The sequence below is a fragment of the Acipenser ruthenus genome, chromosome 8 (assembly GCF_902713425.1).
Source record: "Acipenser ruthenus chromosome 8, fAciRut3.2 maternal haplotype, whole genome shotgun sequence".
Taxonomy (NCBI): Eukaryota; Metazoa; Chordata; class Actinopteri; order Acipenseriformes; family Acipenseridae; genus Acipenser; species Acipenser ruthenus.
Window position 1 is genome coordinate 52739230 of NC_081196.1, and position 21636 is coordinate 52760865.

At 38.1% G+C, this 21636-nt stretch overlaps 1 protein-coding gene across 4 annotated transcripts in view; it reads right to left on the reverse strand.

The window, feature by feature from the left end:
• Window positions 1-21636, reverse strand: part of LOC117407451 (sentrin-specific protease 7) — a 35544-nt gene that overhangs the window by 5694 nt on the left and 8214 nt on the right. For 2 of the 4 annotated variants that reach the window (XM_059029216.1, XM_034012495.3), the window contains 11 exons: window positions 16426-16626; window positions 14435-14541; window positions 13028-13224; window positions 12157-12514; window positions 10510-10697; window positions 9701-9847; window positions 5536-5569; window positions 3746-3931; window positions 3020-3291; window positions 623-753; window positions 160-276 (listed from right to left, as the gene is read on the reverse strand). In XM_059029216.1, coding sequence (XP_058885199.1) covers window positions 160-276; window positions 623-753; window positions 3020-3291; window positions 3746-3931; window positions 5536-5569; window positions 9701-9847; window positions 10510-10697; window positions 12157-12514; window positions 13028-13224; window positions 14435-14541; window positions 16426-16626 — 1938 coding nt within the window. The remainder of the gene's footprint in view (window positions 1-159; window positions 277-622; window positions 754-3019; window positions 3292-3745; window positions 3932-5535; window positions 5570-9700; window positions 9848-10509; window positions 10698-12156; window positions 12515-13027; window positions 13225-14434; window positions 14542-16425; window positions 16627-21636) is intronic. The other 2 variants (XM_034012496.3, XM_034012498.3) reach the window with 2 other exon arrangements.

Consider the following 21636-nt stretch of genomic DNA (forward strand, 5'->3'; position numbering starts at 1 on the left):
CAACTTGATATGGGCACCACTGTATTTTTTACAGACCACTTGAATTCAGTCTAACCTACACCAACCACCTTTTCATACACACAGCCATTCACTATAATTGGTAGCACACAGAAACACATACATAACAGTCTTGCATTAAGTAAAAAAGCATATATTTACTTCAGATAGAAATCAATGATGACATCATTGAGAAACTGTCCATTGTCAAGGCACTCCACATCCTCAGTGGTGACTGCAATCCCTCCTTTGGTAGGAGGGGGAGGGAACACAATTAGTCTGTGAAAGAGATAAATAGACAAAAAAACGATATAATCTAGGGCTGATTCGGTTTACTGATTGTCTAGGGAAGTGGCCAAAAACTCCTGGGGACCTGCCAACTGGCTCCTACACTTAAACTTAACTGATTTTGTGTGTTTATTTAACAAGTAAATACAATTAAGTATTATGCATCTACCTCACAACATAACCTTTACTACTTTCCAAAACAGTTTTCAGTTTTCATTGATTTTCTAGAAATGAGAGAGATTAAGATTAATTTTGCTTTCCTGCTTTTTTGCAAAAACAACAGATCTACTATATATTTATTGTAAAGAATAAACACAGAGCCATGTTAAGCACTAACTTTGTCAATGGTCCTGTGTACTTGTGTTCCTTCCAATGCTTGCTTGGTCTCAAACCAATTGAAACAGAGTAGGTATCTTTCGTTCTCCGGTGACAGAGAGTGTAGCTGGGTTCAGGCTGAGTCCATTCCTTCTGTAAGAAGTGCATGTTTTTAAGAACATTTCATCTGTAATTTGGTAAATTAATGGTAAATAGTACTTAATGCCCACTGATTATAGTGTTCTCTGTTTAGAATTACAAGACCACTTTTTAGCGAGAGAGAGAGAGAATTCTATATCTATGTATTGTGAAATATTTCACCGATTTTAAGGTTCGTAGCCCCTTTAAAATAGACCCAGACACAAGATGTGAAGTGTTTTACAGCACTTGCGTGCCAATTTTAATATTTACAGAAATAAAATATTATAAACAAAACAAAAACCTAACTCACACATGGAGTACTTGCTATCGGACGGCTAGAACAAACATTTCTGCTCTCCTATATACCTGCCTGCTAATCACAGGCAGGTGATAATGATTACAGATTGGAGCCAGGATAACCTCATCCTGGCTCCCTCCTGTGGCATTCTGGGAGATGTAGTTCTTTAGCCCCTCGGACTATATATTTCTCTCTTTCGTCTGTCTCATATATATATATATATATATATATATATATATATATATATATATATATATATATATATATATAGATATATAATATGCCCGAGATGCACCTTTTTAACATTTGCTCCGATGAAGACATGTTTTTGTCAAAACATGTTAGCAAACACTATTTTGATGTGTTAATGTAAAAATAAAGTTTGTTTTATTAAATATCTGCTATGGATCTGGATTTTGTTGATGGGAGTTGTCGTCTTTTTTCCTTGCTACGGTTTATAGGTATATAGGATACTGAAAGATCGCTTGTGGTATACAGTTTTTATTCGCCGCAGGAGGATGTCCCAGTCAAACATAAGCCCTATATAGAAATCTATGTGCAGATTTTAAAAACAATTTTTTCCCTCCTGGTGGCAGCGCAGTAGGATACTACAAAGAAAAATTGAAATAAGACATGTAAATGCATACAAGGAATGACAGGAACTCTGAAACAACAAAGTTTATACAAATAACAAAAGAATTCACAGAACCTTAAAAAAAAACAAAAACAAAAAACAAACAAGGGGAGACATATAACTGTGTGAACATGACAGTAATACCAGAAGAGGTATCAAGTTCTGTGTACAATCCAAAACATGCACTAGCATTTGCTGATGTTTGGGGAAGTCAAGTACAGAGGTATGCCTTTCTTAAAACCAGGGCACTTGAGAAACAACACACTTGACATTTTACTGGGCTACTTGTCAATTGTTTAATCTGTTTTTGCTGTTCCTTACACAGTCATAAAAGGTACCCTTTATGAGGCACTAATACAAACACAAACCATATTTCTTACTGAACTAGCCAACTAACAATGAGAAGTGTGCATTGACCCAATTCATTAAGCCAGCTGGCTCCAGAAGAGTTTGTTTTTCTCTCTATTAGATTAAACGGTGTACTTTATTTTCTCTCTAGCTGATGTAGCGTATTCCTTTTTTAGATCAGAAACCATGCAGACCAGACTGGGAAGATATCCAGATCTAATTCCTGCAGTAATTAAAAGGAAGCAAAAGTATTTCTAAGCTGCATTGACGAGACATGCCTCTTGCCTAAATAATGCCGTTATTAAAGGCAATCCTAATGAGAGTCTTCTAATGAAGCTTCTTCCTGTTTTCTACGTTTTTGTGCATGCACACATTCACATGGCCAGACCTGTCCAAACCAATTGTAAACTGAAATTCAGCTGAATCCAATCACCTAGGCACAGTATAAACATACTTAACAGTTACAGCTCTTACCTAATATGTATGCATATACAACCAGGCAAAATACCTCCTTTCATTTGTAGTGTTCGTGATAACAACTGCTTTCAACTGGTAACTTTGTTCATTTCAATTACTATTACCACTCCCTCAAGAAAATATGTAATGATGCAATTATTTTGCTCCATTGGGGGGAGGATATCCCTTCCTGCACACTCTTTAGCACAAGGCATGAGAGTATCTGTAGATCTGTCCATGCACCTGTACTTCAAACTTACATTGTTACCTGTGCATACAGTGGATGTAGGTCATGGTGATCTACTTTTTCATGTTACTGACGGCTCTAATTTGAATTTATGGCTGTAGCGAGGATGAACGCCTCTAACATGCTTGTTTAAACAGTAAAGAAAGAAAGAAAAAGAAAGAGAGAAAGAAATACACAGAAAACCAAGTATGCGACCGGATGCACCCAGGACAATTTCACATGACCTAATTTTCAGTGCTTAACTCAGTGCCATGTGTCTCTGAGCCTTTCAATCTGTATCCTGTGTTTAACTCACCTGTGGAGAGCCTGTGGAGGGCGGGGTCAGGGTCAGGGCACTCTCCTCCTGTTCCAGGTCCTGCACCTGGCTCAGGCACCAGGAGGAGATGAAGGGGCAGTCACTGGAGACACCCTGGAGCAGAGCGTGGCCCTCCTCCCAGGGCACCGCGGCACACAGGCTGGGGATCTCACTTCTCCTGCCTGTCTCACACATCAGCTCCTTCAGCAACTGCTGCTGCGGCTCGTCAGGGGGTGAGCACAGTTCAACAAAGAGAAACTCACTGTATTTAGCTGTGCAAAATAAATAAATAAATAAATAATCATCTCAGTTTTAATATAAAACTTGAGCGGTCATGAAAAAGTGTATCAAAATTAAATTTTACATGCATATGAAATGTACACAGATCATATTTATGCAATATGCCAGGTGGAATCACTTTTTATTCCGATAGGAGGACACAGTACAGTATGAAACCAATATCACAGCAGTCTGTCGCAATGCAAGATGACTTATTCAGTTGATTTTTTTTTTATTTTTATAAAGAGACTTACACATATATAAAAGCTAAAACTATGTTTAGTGTACAGTCTTCCTGGCTAGTCTTGGTGATATTCTATCCATTCTGAAGACTCCTATTACACTTGATGCACCCTGTAGTTTAATTTGTGAAAAATGTAATTGAAAATAATAAGAATAAAAAAATCAAACAATAACTGAATAAAGGAGAAAGTGTTCCCCACTTACAGGGCTGTTCCACTGGGTGGATTGCTGATAACTCCTTTTGAATCAGCTGTGCCTGAGCCCCGGAGACCCACAGGAAGATGACTGTGTGAGTTTCACTTGGGTCTTCCCCAGAGCTTTGATTCCATATTCCATATTTCTGTAACTGGGATGTCTCCACTGACAACGAGAGACACTCTTCTTTGGGATCTGAACAGAATAGAAGAACTGTCTGTAGCATATAATCTATACCTTAATTAAAATAAAACGATAAGGTACACATTTAAATCACAGTTTGGTATTTTTGTATAGAATTTAGGACTAAATGTCCTCAGTCAGTTCGACAAGATCTATTCTGAAACAGTGATAACAGAGGTTTTTAATCCATAAAACTTGTTTCATTACAAACATAAATCATAATAATATAAAACGGGAATACGTTTGGTTAGGAAGTGTGCAATTCATATTGTAGCGTTTTGGGTTATTTTTGGGACAGAAATGAGACTGCAAACGTGAGTACTTGAAGTTGAAGGCTCAAGTCGTTTATTTTTAACAGAGGTAATTAATAATATAAAACCAGAGTCAGGGAAGGGAACTGGGAGTTGAAATTGAAAATAAAAATGATTGATTGTATTTGTCTTTCCTTACCTTACCCCTTTTTCTCTTTCCTTCGGTCTCTCTGTCTCCCATAAACACACCCTTCTCTCACACTTATCTTTCTCACTCATCCTCTTGGCTTTCCCGAATCTCCCAGTCTTTTACAAACACCCCCTTATATCCTCTCGCTCCCTCCACCCCTTACTCAGACCTATGCCCCCTCGTCCTTTGTGCCAAACCTGCACCCCAATTCCCCTACACACACATCCACACACAACATGCAACCCCTGCACATATAGACACCCTATGCACCCCCCTGCATGCACACACCACCATGCACCCCCTTGCACGCACACACCATGCACCCCCTTACACGCACACACCACCATGCACCCCCTTGCATGCACACACCACCATGCACCCCCTTGCACGCATACACACACACCACCATGCACCCCCTTGCATGCACACACCACCATGCACCGCCTTGCACGCACATACCACCATGACCCCCTTGCATGCACACACCACCATGCAGCCCCCTGCACGCACACACCACCATGCACCCCCTTGCACGCACACACACACTCTACACTATCCTGATTATTACAATATGTTACAACGCTTATTATGAAATTAGTCAGACTGTGTCAGTCTGCGCATTAAATTTGCAGGGGCAAGTGCTTTTATTACACCATTTTTGAGAAGTATTTAACAGAGCATAAAAATGGGTTCTTCCAAAGGCATTATTCTTTGCCATAGTTCTGTATTTGACTATTCTTTATTTTTGACCACAACTGCAAATTACTATAGGGGTATACAGATATTTCATGAACATTCTTAGTCCACGAATGCGGATGGCCACCCTCAGGAGTGAAATAAACACAGCACTCTTCTGTTTATATAAAGTATGAAAAAAAGAAAGTATAAACCTTTTCTTTTCATCTAAATTGAATCCCACTTTGAAACTGTTCTTCATCATTCTGTCACTGGATTTGAATGAATGCAAGATAGATTCCAAACTAACAGTAAAATGAGATAGATTATATATATACACATATATTTCACTCTAACGCTTAATACAAAAAAAATATAATCTATGGACGCCACATGGAAGCAGCCCAGATGTCAAAAAAAAAGAGAAGCCGCCAAGATGTACGGTCATGTGTTTGTTTTAAATTTCAATTGTAATTTATTAATACTTAAATATGAATTACCTTTCAGAGGTATTATAATACTGTCAGCCATAAACTGCAAAGGAAAGAAAAGAGCAGAATTTATTAAAACCAGCCAACATCAACATTTAAAAAAATTTACAACATGGGAGTAGGACATTTATACAGTATGCCAGGTAACTTTACAAGGAGAGGCTTGTGTTTTTTTGTTTTTTTCTTCTTTTCAGAATTTCTGACTGTAGGGCATCGAAAATGTCAAAATGTGGAAAAACATTTTCCACCAATAATTGCAGCAAGGTACTGCATTGTCTCAGAAGAGGATGTCTGTCACAGCAGAGCCAGTAAAGTGCATTTAACAGGGCGTACTAAAACTGTGACTGCTATGTGCAGCCAGTATGTGGAAAGCGATTACATCACAGGTCTAGGGTTGGAAGCAATAACCATTCTAAGTAGTCACGTTGGATCACACAAGAATTAATACTGGCAAGGCCAAAATAACCTTTCATTTCATAATAGTGTTAGGCGTCAAAGCCACGAAATTAAAGAAAGTAAAAACAATAGGCGTTTGATTCATTATTCTTAGGACTGGTGTAGCTATTTTATTTGAACAGACATACCGGTAATCAACAGGGCTGCGCAGATAATCAGTTTTTCAGAGTATTTACCTTTAAGGCATTTTTGTTGGGAAGTATTGAATGAAACCTATTAATTAATTAGCTAATTTCACAACAAGAAAAGCTACCTTTCCCTGACCTTTATAATAAAGTAGCAATTAATGGCAAATTAATTCTGCATTGAGTGATTTAAAAGCCGTTTGGAAGCTAATTTTCCTTTCAAGGGGCACTGACACTTTTACTAAACTGACAATGAAGATAAGTCACAAAACTAACAAAGGCAACTGATTTGTCACCTACATGTGACTTTTCCTTAGCGTTACCTGAAGACCTATCGCTATCTGAGGAAATAAGCAAAGTGAAATCTAAATTACTTTATATCAAAAGGATAAAAAAAATGAAGACAAATGCTTTATTGTGTGCTTTATTCCTTTTAATTAACACCTAACAACTTAACATATCTTAAAAGGGAATTACTCAGAAAATCCAAGTATCTACATAGTTCTAATAATCAATACATCATCCGTGCCACTTTCTAATTAAAACAAGTATGCAAGTAAGATGCATAGAGCCATATCTACAAAGCATTTACCAACTTGCAAAATGTGCACAATTTTTATGAAGTGAAAAATCTAACTTGAACAGAATTGCTAGAAACAACCACATGACTGAAGGAACTCTTACATAGCATCCTAAGTTTTTTATTTGAAGTTTTTTTTTTTTTGTTTGTTTGTTTTTTTAGAAGAACTTAACTTAAACTTAAGAAGTTAACTTAAATAGTTTGTGAATATGGTCAATAGCCCTCACCATTGCTGTAAATACACAATTACAGCCATCAGTATTGTAAATATGCAGCTCCCCACGATAGGCACAGTATGTTCATGTAACCCCCCAGCACCATAAACCAGCTGGGGAGTCTGGATAATTTTGGCAGAGAACATTTAATACATAGTGACACGACCATATATGTGATCTTGTGGATCTTTGTTTATCCTAAAGACAGAATAAACTTTCTTTAGAGCTTTGCATGTAATTTGTAGACAGAAATGAATGTTTATAATTAACTGCAAAAAAAAACAACTTTGCATTTCACAAAGTTACAGTTACAATAATTTATTCCATCACAAGGCCACAGTGTCCCTGTAATAATAATATAATAATAATAATAATAAAAAAAAAACTGCATCAGAACTTGCCTATTAAAAACAACACTGGAAAAACAGATGTTGCTTATTAAAATAAACTGCAAGAAAAATGTAAGCAAGGCCAATAAAAAAAAGGTTGGATGAGGGCATGGAAATAAAAAAATAAAAAAAAAAACAACAGGGAGAAAATCCTTTAAACTTCAATTTGCAGCATCTAGGCTTTTTCCTGCTCTGGCATAAACAGGCCATGTTGTGTACTTTTTGTGGATTAAAATGATCATTATAGGGGTCATTCCACGGCAACTCAACCAGAAAAGGGGCATTTTTTTGCCTGACCGTCTCAGATTTTGCTAGAAAAATTCACCTGGGGGGTTTCGGGCCTGCTGAGTTGAGAAATGCTATTATTTTTTTATGTTTTTATTTTTTTATTTCCCCTTCGAGCTGTGACCTGGCAAAGGTCAACCTAAAGTGAAAAAATGACCCTGACCAGAAAAATCACCCTGGGCTCAACTTAGACGCTACCATCATGTGTAGCACCTCGTTCGACTCATAATGAATAGGGCTTTCGAGAAAAAAAATATCAGGAGCACCTAACTCACTTTTGGCAAGTTGCCAGACGAGGGGTAAGTGACGAGTTTTATTCGAACTTCAGCCCAACCCTTTACCCTGTAGGGGATGCAGGTCTTAAAATGTTAGTATTGCTGTAAGAACCTTAGGGACCACTCTTCCAGATTTTGTGAAACACTTTTGGTTTCAAGTCCCCCACTGGTCATTAACCCCTTCTGAAATTAGAATTTTTGGTATTTCTACCAAGTTTAGGCCGAAATAACTCATGTGGGGGGGGGGGGGGGGGCTCCAAAAAAATCACCTGGGGTTAGATCTAGAGTAAAAAGTGACAGGGTGTGCTTTCAGTGGCACTAGCTTGGAGCTGAGGGGTTATGAACTTGCATATATATTACTTCAGTGACAGAGCTGCTAGGCAGTACAAGAATCGCAAAAACTTCGGCAACCTTAGCTTTCATCAGCAAGACTTCGGTATCACCGCAGAATGGCATTACTTTGCCACATCACACAGAAAAAGTCTGTGTGATGGTGTGGGAGGTACTATTAAGGCAAGAGAAGCACAAGCTAGTTCCTTAAGTTTACCATGGTAATCTATTTTTTGTGTTTTCTATCAGTTTGTAGTTTTTAAAACACAACTAATTGAGGTTTTGGTAGTTTCAAATGTGTCAGTGTAACAAAGAAATCGAAGTTCCACATGCAAGTTCATAACCCCTCAGCTCCAAGCTAGTGCCACTGGAAGCACACCCTGTCACCTTTTACTCTAGATCTAACCCCAGACAATGCAAAATTGAAGAATAACGCCAGTTCGGTTAGGACTATGTGGTACTTTAGCCTCACCAAAGTGGCCATAAGCAATGCTTGAATGCATGACAAATGCAACTTCAAAAATCTGCCAAATATCAAAAATCTGCAGATACCAAAATGTTTTGCTTGATTTTTGTAGATCTCATCAACATCTATCCACATTAGTTATTTCGGCCTAAACTTGGTAGAAATTCCAAAAATTCTAATTTAATGACTACTGGGGGGACTTGAAACTATACGTGTTTCACAAAATTTGAAAGAGTGTTCCCTAAGGTTCATACAGCAATACTAACATTTTAGGACCTGCATCCCGTACAGGGTAAAGGGTTGGGGTGAAGTTAGAATAAAACTCGTCACTTACCCCTCTTCTGACAACTTGCCAAAAGTGAGTTAGGTGCTCCTGGTCGAACGAGGTGCTACACATGATGATAGCGTCTAAGTTGAGCCCAGGGTGATTTTTCTGGTCAGGGTCACTTTTTCACTTTAGTTTGACCTTTGCCAGGTCAGAACTCAAAGGGGAAATTTACAAATACATATATATATATATATATATATATATATATATATATATATATATATATATATATATATATATATATATATATATACACACACACACACACATATATATATATATATATATATATATATATATATATATATTATATATATTTTTTTTTGATTAGCATTTCTGAACTCGGCGGGCCCAAAAACCCCCAGGTGAGACGGTCGGGAAATGGCTCTGGTTGAGTTGGTATGGAATGACCCGAGCATAAGTAGGATAATTAAAATACATCTGTACCAAATGGAAACGTTAGGGCAGCTTTTTATAACAAGGGAAGGTGTTACAAACAACACACAGAACAGTTGGAAAAAAGAAAAGTTAATTGCCGCAGATAAACAGTACCAGTGGGGATCATGATCTTTCTAATATCTATACTTTTGTCTTGTCCTTTTTACAGGTTAAATTATTAACCTGAAAAAAAACAGAGATATTTTACTCAGACTACATCCATCAGTCCACACTGCTGATGGTGGACAGTGGTATTAGTCTCTAAACACTACTTTCTGTACACTTACTTGAATGCAGCCGTGCGCCACCCCTTTTATTTTTCCCATATGTACAGCAGTGAAGTTCAATTCTAACAAGGAATCCCTCTCTTTTGTGCTCTCTCTCCTGCCAGGATCTGGAGTCTTTAAACCCTTGGTTGTCCTCACATGTGTCATCTTCCATATAAAAGTAAAAGAGCAGACAAAAAAAAAAAAACTTGCTAAAGCTGAGCCATCATTTTTTATTTTTTCCTGGGAGATATTAGACAAAAACTACAGACCACGGACAAGTGATTGAATACACTTATGCAGACATAATTTGGGCACATTTACAAAGCCCATTAGGTTTAAAATGACAGACTGTTAGGAATGTTTTGGCATTTATTACATCATGTACTTAACGGTAGACGAATAGGCATCTACTCATATCTCCAGATTCTGATACTCTCAATGACTCCAAAGCAGTTAGATAAGCAGTTCTCAAAAATGTGAAATAAGTACGTTAAGGGATATGCATCCCCACTGGGAGACAACACAGGCAATTATTATTTATGCATCTAAACAGTTAAAAGGCTTAACCAATGTGGAAGTTGCTGTGTCACAGAAAGGCAACCACTTAAATCAAATGCCCATTTAAGCTTTACTCATGTCATTACTGAAAATGAATGTAAAAAGCCATCAGAAATGTCCGATTTCCAAATCTATCCCACCTGAGAATGTAATATTTTCTCTGCCACACAGGGTGATACCTGGGTTTCAGTATCTAAGATTGCGCTACTAAGTAATCAGGAGAGAAACTTAAAAATGAAAGAAAACAGCAACCCTTGCATGTCCTATACCTGACCCTCGCTGCTCTTGTTTGTGTTCCCAGTCTGTGACTCGCTGCCAGAGGGCTCGCTGGCTGTGCCCAAATCTCTGCTGTTGGTGGTCTTTTTGGCATGTAGCCGCAGGCACTTGATGGTGGGAGTCAGGGAGGAAGAGCTGGTGGGGCAGGCATTTCCTTCCTCTTCATCGCTGGAGAGTACAACTGGAATGGAAACAAATGAAAGTCAGCTACTCACAAAAGGGACAATAGGGACTATGATGGAGGGTGAAAATACATATTCACCAGATACTAATATGTAGAACAAAACAATCTTGCCATCTAGACTCCCCTGTAAGTAAAAAATATATTAATAGTCCACACTTCCTATCTTTTGTGGCTTTTTTTTGGTCAAACAAGGACCAAAGTAATCTTTCTGGGGCACAAAGACAGAAACCTCTGTCGGGGGGGAGGGTATCTATGCCAAGTTATCTATTTTGTAGACGAGTCAAAAACTTTTTGTCTACCAGGTTTATTATATTCAATTTCAGCCTTGACGTTGTCCTTACATGATGTTATCATAAGTTCTTTACTATAGAATGCAATTTGCTTTACAGTAGGGCTATATAGACTGACAAATATTGAGTTTATTTCTCTCAAACAAAATGAAGTTATCAAATCATCCACAGAAGTTGTACTAATACACCCTTTATCAATTGCAATCTCCCCCATGTTGCAGTGGCAGTAGATGGGATGCGGAAACAGGCTAACCCCAGCTACGGAGAAGTATTGCAAGAGGCTCTTGGTGCTGGCTCTATTGCAGGAATCAAGTAGGAAAGCTGCTGTATATTATTTAATTCTGAACCACTGGAGTAAACTGACAGACATCATAACAACACACAAAACTAGACTCTGAGTGCCATTCCTGCCTAGGCATCAAGAGCTGTACTATACATCACATTTTAAAAGTGATGTGATCTGAAAAAAACAAAAACTAGAAAAAACATACTAATTATTTTCATAGCACTGTATGTATACTGTTCACTTATCCTCACATTGCATTGTTCTTTATATTTAAACAGTGGACAGTGTTCAAGATTTCTTTCAGTTTGGGCTTTGTTTCAAGGCTGATTTATGTAATGGGTTCTTGGGAACTTTAAAGGCTTGTATGTGCCAAGTAGTACACCAACTGCTTCTTGAACTGTACAGGTCCCAAGGAAGATAAATGAGGCAAAATCGCTTGGGGACACAACAGCCGTTGGCAATCCATGCCCTCTCTTACAAATCAAATCCTCATCACTGTGCACTGTCCATGTGCTTGGCTGACGTCAATTCCTGGACCAGCCACATAACCACCTGCTGTGCCAGGCTGCAATGTCAAGAGAGTCTAGTCACAGGTTTCCAGCATTAGTTATGAGCATGTCTCTGAATAACCCTTGATTGCGTAGAGCACAGTAATTGTGAGAAGATAACTAGACTTTGGTGTTTTATGTGAAATAAAAGCATTGCTGCAGGCATAGTGCAAGGGGAATGGTGTAGCTCTTAGAATGGTTTGTTAACATGAAGTAAAACGGACATGTGGAAAAACATGAAGTGGTTATAAAATGTCCCTTTTATTGTCCATCGGGGGACCAATCCACAGGGCACAGAATTCAAATGAATGGAGATTCCCTATACTACTTACTAGGCTCACTCGAACAAGGTGAGGGCTTCTTGGGCTTAATTCTATAACACTGTGCCCTGAGGCTGAAAGATTTCTCTTTACACATTGTTCTTTCTCCATCACTCTGTGGGCTGCCTGTGGGAGTATGCTTCCTGTGAGCGTTTGCTTCTTGCAGGGTTGGTTGCTCTTCAATCTGTTGTCTGAGGAGACGGGATTCTGCCACTTGCTCAAAGCACAGCCTCTTTCTTTCAATCCCCATAGCTCGTACACACTCCTTCAGAACACTTTCCTTGCACAGGGTTCGATGTCCGTCAAGCCCCTTTTCAGTTTCCTGTTTCTTGCTTGGTGATGTGGCCACAATGCTGTACTTTCTCTCTCTCTGGAAAACCAAAGTGGCAGTTTTATAGGCAAGTAAAAATCGATGGATATACTATATAGTATACAAGCCTTATATTGCCAATGGGTCCTATTTTGAAGCAAAAAGAATTGTGTGTAAAACTAGTAGGAAACAACATTCTGCAGGATGTCTAGCTTGCTTGTTTTACACCATTACAATTATTTTATTTCTCACAAAAAATGTGCACTTGCTTAAATATAATAATAATAATAATAATAATAATAATAATAATAATAATAATAATAATAATAATAATAACCCTTAACAAATGTATTCCTTTGTGTCGGTTTACACCATTCTTCCTTCACCTCCTCTGTACTGTATTGTACTCGTTCTCTAAATTTAATTTGATCTGAAAGGACACAAATCACCTCCCCCTTGAAACCAGACTGCCACTAGGTAATTTTCCTAATTCAAATGTTACCCTAGGGTAAGTCACTTGTGCTGTGCATAACCCCCTACCCCCCACCCCCAACACAATGCAGAGAGCCCTACGTGTGGAGTCACTGTCCGGTCTTGATCCATGTTAATGGTGGGATCCGGAATGCTATTTTCTGATCTTCTCCTCTTGTGGCACTCCGAGGAAGGATCTTTAAGTTCGCTGGATCCAAGAGAAGTCTCACTGCATTTCTCATTTGCCCTTTTACTTTCACTGGATTTCTCACTCTTTCTCTTGCTTGTTGCTGGAGAATCTGACAAAATAAAGTTACAGGAAAAACGTTTTAGGCTAACACTGTATATATAACTAAGGGGGTTATATTCCATTTGATATGGATAACCGTTACTCTATAGCGTATATAATGTTAACCTAAATAATCACTTCAATTTCTGCACCGCGGTAAACAAAGGCAAACTTTTAATACAGAAATTTGTATCCATTCATTTATATTGTATTTTATTTAGTATGTTGTACTCTGGAATTTCAGAAAAGGCTGATTGTGCTTGATCTGTTTCTTCTTCACTTAATTTTTATTGGCCAATAAACTCCGAGACATTTTCCAACAACTGGAATAATAGTTTGCCCATTTTCACTGTTATGATCAACTAAAACTTTAGAATGATTTGTTATTTTGTGTAGGGGGTTTGGTTTGTTGTTACAAAAGATTACTGTAAAAGCAGCTTTTTTGTTGTTTAAAACATGTTTTTTTAAATATGGAATTGTAGGAGGAAGGCATAAGAATAAAAGAGAAACTTTTTTTTTTTTTTTTAGAGGTTTTAGCTCAATCATATCGCCTCAGTGGGACTCCAAAAGAGAGTGTTGGGTTCACTGTTGTGTTCTGTCTCTTTAGCCTTTATAATTCCATAATGCGAGATGCTTTTGTTTATGTACCTCAGATTGTTTGCCAGGAAAATGACATGGAGCTTTCCCATTCATTTACAAAAGAGTATGGAAGACAGGGCAGATATATGTTACCCATTACTTTACATTCGCAATTTAATTGCAACAAAACAAGACACACACACCAAGTGGTTATGATTTTTTTTAAGACAAAAACTTTGAACCAGGTCAATGGGACACATATTACTGGGATTATTATGCTATTTACCTAACGGTGCTGGAATTTTTTAACAGTGGTCCATAGCAGGTAATTGAAGAACCATCAGGAAGGCTGTACAGGAAGCTTAGCACCTCAGCTAAACTGACGCACAGTAGCATGTGGCGGCACTTCTCAAACTGTGGTTGGTGATAACATAAATGATACCTTGAGATCTGCCTAGTTGGACTGCAGTACACTCAACACAGTGCAGTGGATGTTCACCCAGTACAAGATGACTTGAACAGTAAATAAGAAGCTGTCTGTGCGACAGGGCATGAGCAGCTCTTGGGAGAGGTGGGGATTTCTCCACTTATCACATGCAGTTTGAAAGCCTTGTAAATTTGCAGTGAAGCTGGATGCTAACCTTTGGATTCCACGTTGGATCTCCTCAGAGGAAAATAATCTGATCTTGTTCTCAAATTCTCATTCCTCTGAAGTACCAAGGAATCGGAGGCTCTCCTGGGCCGTCCCCTGAAACAAAACAAAACACACACACAAAAAAAAAAAAAAAAAAAATTTTATGGTGTTTGCCATCAGCAGTTCTTGGTTCTGGTCATTATCATTCCATTCAAGACATGCAATAATGCTGCCTTTCAACTCCCCATCTACTCCTGAACATTTATAAGGTAAAGCTAGCAAAACTGAAAGGTCATATTGTGACTGGAATAGAATAGGAAGACAATTGGGATTCTCAAAGCCAGGCAAGGCAGCACCACTCAAAACAACACCATACACGACAAAACAGCAAGAGAAATGTACAACAAATACATTAAAATTGCATTTTAACCTTCAGGAAGATAACACTAACACTTGCTGTTAAAAATTAAACGAGTGTACATTAAACTACCTTGGTTGCATTCCGAACAAAAAGCCAGTACTACTCCCAGATAAGCAGACTAAATGAAAAAAAAGGCATCAGAACTGAAGGTCTGGCTTCACTGCAGCAGGTTATCATCATAATGAACCTTCATACTTTCATATCAGCAAAAATACCTACTCACTTATCTCCCTTCAATACCACAGGCTTTCTGCCCTTTGCAGGAGAGCAAGACAAACACGGAAGACACAATTCAGAAAACACAACCTATATACAAGCTAAAGGTGTTGCTCCACTATATACACCCGTTACACAATCCATTCATTTTTTAACTCATTAATAATGATTAATCATTTCTTATTACAGGCTAAAGGAGGCATTCCCTGCAAGGATTGAATCTGTCAGTCACTTAACCTACATCATCTTCCTTTGCACATGCAGATTTTATGTAAAAATGCAAGTGTGACAGACAGCTTGCACATACTCCCAGATTTATGCTAAAGGTGGTCTTCAGCAAGTTTTATGGCAATCAGACCAGGTCTTCTTTTTATTCAAATATTTATTGAAAACGCCTGCTTGGTAAGACTGAGTAATGGCATTCTAGTGCCTTGGCACTGTAGCTCTGCTTACAATAGCCTACAGTAACACGTGGTCAGCAAAAATGGCTAAATCTTACTTGAAATTTCCTTTGATATATGTGTGCCTTACAACATGTCACAGATAAGAGCAGTTTCATTAATGTAGATAATGAGTGTGGAGATAGAAATGTTCTCATTAAACTATTAAAGATATAATTCCTCATTTTTATGCAATATATGGCATACTATTAAAACTGTTAACTATCAAGAATTATTAAAACGTTGCGTCTTAAAACTTGATAAAAAAAACTAGGCTACATTAACTGAACTGTTATGAAAGGTGTTTTGATACAAGATGTGTTTGTCATGACAATATGACTACCACTCTATTTATAACCAATTTCTGCAAATAGTGCGAATCATCCATTTACTGATGTTAGGGCAATTTATGACAGATAGGTAGAACATGTGTTACATTTCCAGGCAGATAAGAAAAGCTACATATTTATGGAAAAATCTACTTCAGCAAATCCCAGTATTTATTTTTTCTGATGGATATGCAAACTCAGCCAGTCACACATTGAAACTCAATTATAAAATATACAGTCTAAATAAACTAAATGAAGCTAAGGCATCTCTAAAAGCAATGAACTGTTAATAAACAGCAGATTTTAATAAAGTTGTAAACCTGCTCCATTGCAGACCTCTTTACAAAGTATTTTTATTGAAGGGTCAATAAATCCCCCAGGGGGTAAACACCAGTGGGTTTAACATATTAAAAGAGCTATGTGCTGCAGTACAATTTCCACAATGCCCTTGTCATTGCATCATAGCATAGAATTCCATCTCCGAACTTCTTAGTAAATATAATAGATCAATAAGTACCAAACTAGCAAAGCACTGGACTGCACATTTTGCAATCCCGCTAGACTGCACAGCCACTGACAACAAATCACATACCTTTTTGAAGGAGAGGTTTGACGAGCTGCAGTCGGTGCAATGCTTTGCTCTGATATCTCACATGAAGAGGAGGGTGGGGGTGATTGAGAGTCAGACCGGTCAGTGTGTGTCGAACTACAATCAGTGTTTTGCTGTTTGCTTAAATAATGTCGGCCTTTTTCAGTCAGCAAGACATCCGTCAATGCAACTTTGGAATTCCTGCTGTATAAATACAAGGTATGTCAGTAACATACATATCTACTGCTAAGGTAAACACATTAGAGGTGTCAGTACCAAGAAAAGATATACCACCATGACCTATATCCACAGAGTTCTGGATTCAATCAAAGTGACAGTACCACAGTAACTATTAAAGCATAGAATTAATGACAACACTATAAACTGTAATTCAGACCAGCTTGCACAACAGCATCTCATAACAATAATGCCCACGATAGAGCTTCTTGATAAGGTCTTTTTTTTCTGGTTGGGCGACTCAGTGTTTAATGGTGTAATTTCCCAGAAATAAAATCAACTAAAACCGCAGTGACATCGCAGATAAGGAGTAAATAACGTCTATTAGCATTTTATAATTTGGTATCTAAACTACAGGGACTGCTAAACTAGTAAGTACTGTATGTTATGTTTCTTCTCTTACTCTGGTGCCTATGCTAACCCTCTGGTTATTTTATGCTGGCACCTTGAAATTAAAATGTCATTTGTGTGCCAACTGTGTGTTTCTATGAGACTTGCATTCAGACAACAGACAACTGTGTAGAAAAGGAGCACAAAAAACAGTTTGCAATGTCAGTGACCAAACCAGGAAGTGCTTAGAGAAACAAGTCACCGTTCCTGCTGGGTAAAATGAATTTTAAGAAGTCATATGACCCTAATATGGCAGCCATCTTAGGTCACAGGTTGATGTGAAAGGTGCCATTAGATTTCACCCGCAGAGTTTAAACAACACTGAAAATTTGAAGTTGCCAGCTGAAATGGTTTTGAGATATTAGCAGTAGTAGGTGCGGCAGCAACAGCAGGTTTGCAAACTCATACACGTTCCACTTAGATGGGTGCTTAAGTAAATGCTTTCTCTTAACAGGTTTCCTTGAAAACCAGCGGTAACCAAGTTTGTACCTATATTTGCAATTGTATAAAATGAATTGATGGATTGTGCAATTGTATAAAATAGTGTTCCTGCCTTTAGTCAGTCAAAACAAAAGATCTTACTGTACTTCTTGATCTATTTCCGTTTCCTACAACCCATGTCATCTAGTTTACCTCTGAGGCAACAACCTCCATGATCACAATTACAACAACCATTGCTTTAGAACAGAGATCATACCTGGTATATCAGGGTAGCATAATTCTTTGTGCTACATAGAGAGAGAGCACCATCTGGTGGAAGATGTCTGCATTATTATTTATTTTTTTTACATCATACACGTCAGCCTCAACTGTTAAAACCAAAGACAGCTTTTTCTACGCAGAAAAAATAAACCAAGACAAATAAATCTGTCTGATAAATGATAGTATTCCAGAGTTTCACTATGCACTACTGTGTTCATTCTGTTCACTTGTAACAGTCATTAAACCCTGACAACAGAGTACAGCGATGGACCTATGAATGGCAGGTAAATATATTTGCATTTAGGCAAGGTCAGTGACAGCTGGAATTGAAGGAAACAACACTCCCTTTGTGAGAGGACCAGGAAGTGGACGAGTATGACACAACCCAAGAACACAGTGCTTTCATAGCTGTGTTTTGTATAGCACTGCTGACAGAGATGCATAAATCCAGTGCATGCTCTGGTGCATAGGATCAGACTTAAAATGCATCAGGTTAATATTAGCCCACGGAAAAACCATTAGCCACACTATAGATGGTGCAGTTTAGTAACTTTTGGACATCACAGGTTAGGGCCGAATAACAAAATGCAACTTTAAGATGGTAGCAGGTCACTAATTATTATTCCTCTCCTTCCAATTATTTTTATATATTGTTGTGCAGTTTTTAAACAAGCACTATAATAGCATAACAAAGTGAAATGCACACAGCATGGAACCCTTGCCTACGTTCTTTGCGGCTGTTCACAGGGCTTTGATTCTGGTCTGGTACGGACCTCACAGAAATCAAAGCTCGCTCATTACCAAAAATACGTTCCACTCATTAAACTGCCATGGACACTGAAGACATTGACATATATCAAATGTACTGCTAATGAGTTTCAGCCTTTTATATAGTAGTTTAAAAAGAAATACAAACAAACAACATTGCTGTATGTGGAACAACCAGAATTTGCAGAGCTATTTCCATCAATGTCATACCATATTTTTTGCAAAAAACAAGGCTACCCAGTTTGAGGCTCCCAGGCTTTGTGGTGCAATACACAGAACTCAACCAGATTCATCTAATTAGTAACTCAATGGGAAAGAATTACATACTGGAAGATTTTTTTTTGTTTGTTTGTTTGTTTTCCTTTTCATTTTTATTTTTTAAATTAATTATTTGAAACCTGCTGTTACAAAAAGTTAGTACAAAGGGATCACCTGTAGTAATAGGACATCTATACAGACGTGCTCAAATTTGTTGGTACCCTTACAGCTCATTGAAATAATGCTTTATTCCTCCTGAAAAGTGATGAAATTAAAAGCTATTTTATCATGTATACTTGCATGCCTTTGGTATGTCATAGAATAAAGCAAAGAAGCTGTGAAAAGAGATGAATTATTGCTTATTCTACAAAGATATTCTAAAATGGCCTGGACACATTTGTTGGTACCCCTTAGAAAAGATAATAAATAATTGGATTATAGTGATATTTCAAACTAATTAGTTTCTTTAATTAGTATCACACATGTCTCCACACAGTCATTCAGCCTATTTAAATGGAGAAAAGTAGTCACTGTGCTATTTGGTATCATTGTGTGCACCACACTGAACATGGACCAGAGAAAGCAAAGGAGAGAGTTGTCTGAGGAGAACAGAAAGAAAATAATAGACAAGCATGGTAAAGGTAAAGGCTACAAGACCATCTCCAAGCAGCTTGATGCTCCTGTGACAACAGTTGCAAATATTATTAAGAAGTTTAAGGTCCATGGAACTGTAGCCAACCTCCCTGGGCGCGGCCGCAAGAGGAAAATCGACCCCAGATTGAACAGAAGGATAGTGCGAATGGTAGAAAAAGAACCAAGGATAACTGCCAAAGAGATATAAGCTGAACTCCAAGGTGAAGGTACGTCAGTTTCTGATCGCACCATCTGTCGCTTTTTAAGCGAAAGTGGGCTCCATGGAAGAAGATCCAGGAGGACTCCACTTTTGACAGAAAAACATAAAAAAAGCCAGACTGGAATTTGTTAAAATGTATATTGACAAGCCACAATCCTTCTGGGAGAATGTCCTTTGGACAGATGAGTCAAAACTGGAGCTTTTTGGCAAGTCACATCAGCTCTATGTTCACAGATGAAAAAATGAAGCTTTCAAAGAAAAGAACACCATACCTACAGTGAAACATGGAGGAGGCTCGGTTATGTTTTGGGGCTGCTTTGCTGCGCCTGGCACAGGGTGCCTTGAATCTGTGCAGGGCACAATGAAATCTCAAGACTATCAAGGCATTCTGGAGCGAAACGTACTGCCCAGTGTCAGAAAGCTGTGTCTCAGTCGCAGGTCATGGGTCCTCCAACAGGATAATGACCCAAAACACACAGCTAAAAGCACCCAAGAATGGATAAGAACAAAACATTGGACTATTCTGGTGGCCTTCTATGAGTCCTGATCTGAATCCTATCGAACATCTATGGAAAGAGCTGAAACTTGCAGTCTGGAGAAGGCACCCATCATACCTGAGACAGCTGGAGCAGTTTGCTCAGGAAGAGTGGACCAAACTACCTGTTAACAGGTGCAGTAGTCTCATTGAGAGCTACAGAAAATGTTTGATTGCAGTGACTGGCTCTAAAGGTTGTGCAACAAAATATTAGGTTAGCGGTCCCATCATTTTTGTCCATGCCATTTTCATTTCTTTTATTATTTACAATATTATGTTGAATAAAAAATCAAAAGCAAAGTCTGATTTCTATTAAATATGGAATAAACAATGGTGGATGCCAATTACTTTTGTCAGTTTCAAGTTATTTCAGAGAAAATTGTGCATTCTTCATTTTTTGTGGAGGGGTACCAACAAATTTGAGCACGTCTGTAATTGCTCCTTGTTAAAGTAGGCTGTATTTAAATCACAGTGATGGCAACACATCGCTCCAGTTTTTAGGTCCCAGTACGGGATACCAGTTCAGGTTCCTGTTGATTTAATTTGCTTCCTACTGGCTCAACCCTGTATTTTAACTTGGCTATTGCGTACATTTTTAGGCCATATTTGTTTTCTTTATAAATATCAGTCTCTAAGGCAGGTGAACACGTGTTGCACGTTTGAGTTCTACATATATCAGCTTGCTTGTTCAATTATGAATGAACTTTCTAAGCACATACTTCAACACATTTTATCGTAATCTGGGGGTATATACACGCTGTCTGGTCTGGTCAAGTCTGCATGTCACACTTAATTTTTTTTATATGTCTAGGAGAGCCGCTTACCCAATTGTACTGAAACTTGTTAAGGACATTCTTTATCACAAATTATATCACAGTATGGTGGCACCCTGTCAGTCTGTCCCAATGTCACATTTAACGTGTACATAAATTTAGAGAGATACTTATTCCTGTGTGATTAAACTGGATTATGACGATCTTTAGCACAGTGGTTCCCAACCGACCCTCTGTGTCTGCTGGTTTTCATTCCAACAGAGCTCTCAATTACTTAACTTGACTCTTAATTGAGTCCACCCCGAACTTGATCACCAGGCTACAGTCCGACAAGTGCATGCCTGGGTACCTACATCCCACTACTAACACCAATATAGCATTTCTGCCTGCATGGATGCATATCAGTAGGTTTACAGAAGAGGTCAGTCTCAATTGAACCTTCTTCAAGTTTTACTATGGTATCTAAAAATTATATTTACTTCCTTGTCCATCAAAGGTCCACCTTAATATTGCTGTGCATTTCATTTGCCATTTTATGAAACTGGAAAAGAGATTCTTCTCCATGTGTCCAAACCCCCAAAATATCATCTACAAATCGAATGTATTCTAAAGGTTCTCTTTCCGATTTAAGTAATTGTTCTTCCCATTTCCCCATGTATGCACTGGCAAAATGCATTCCAAATTTAGATCCTTTTGCT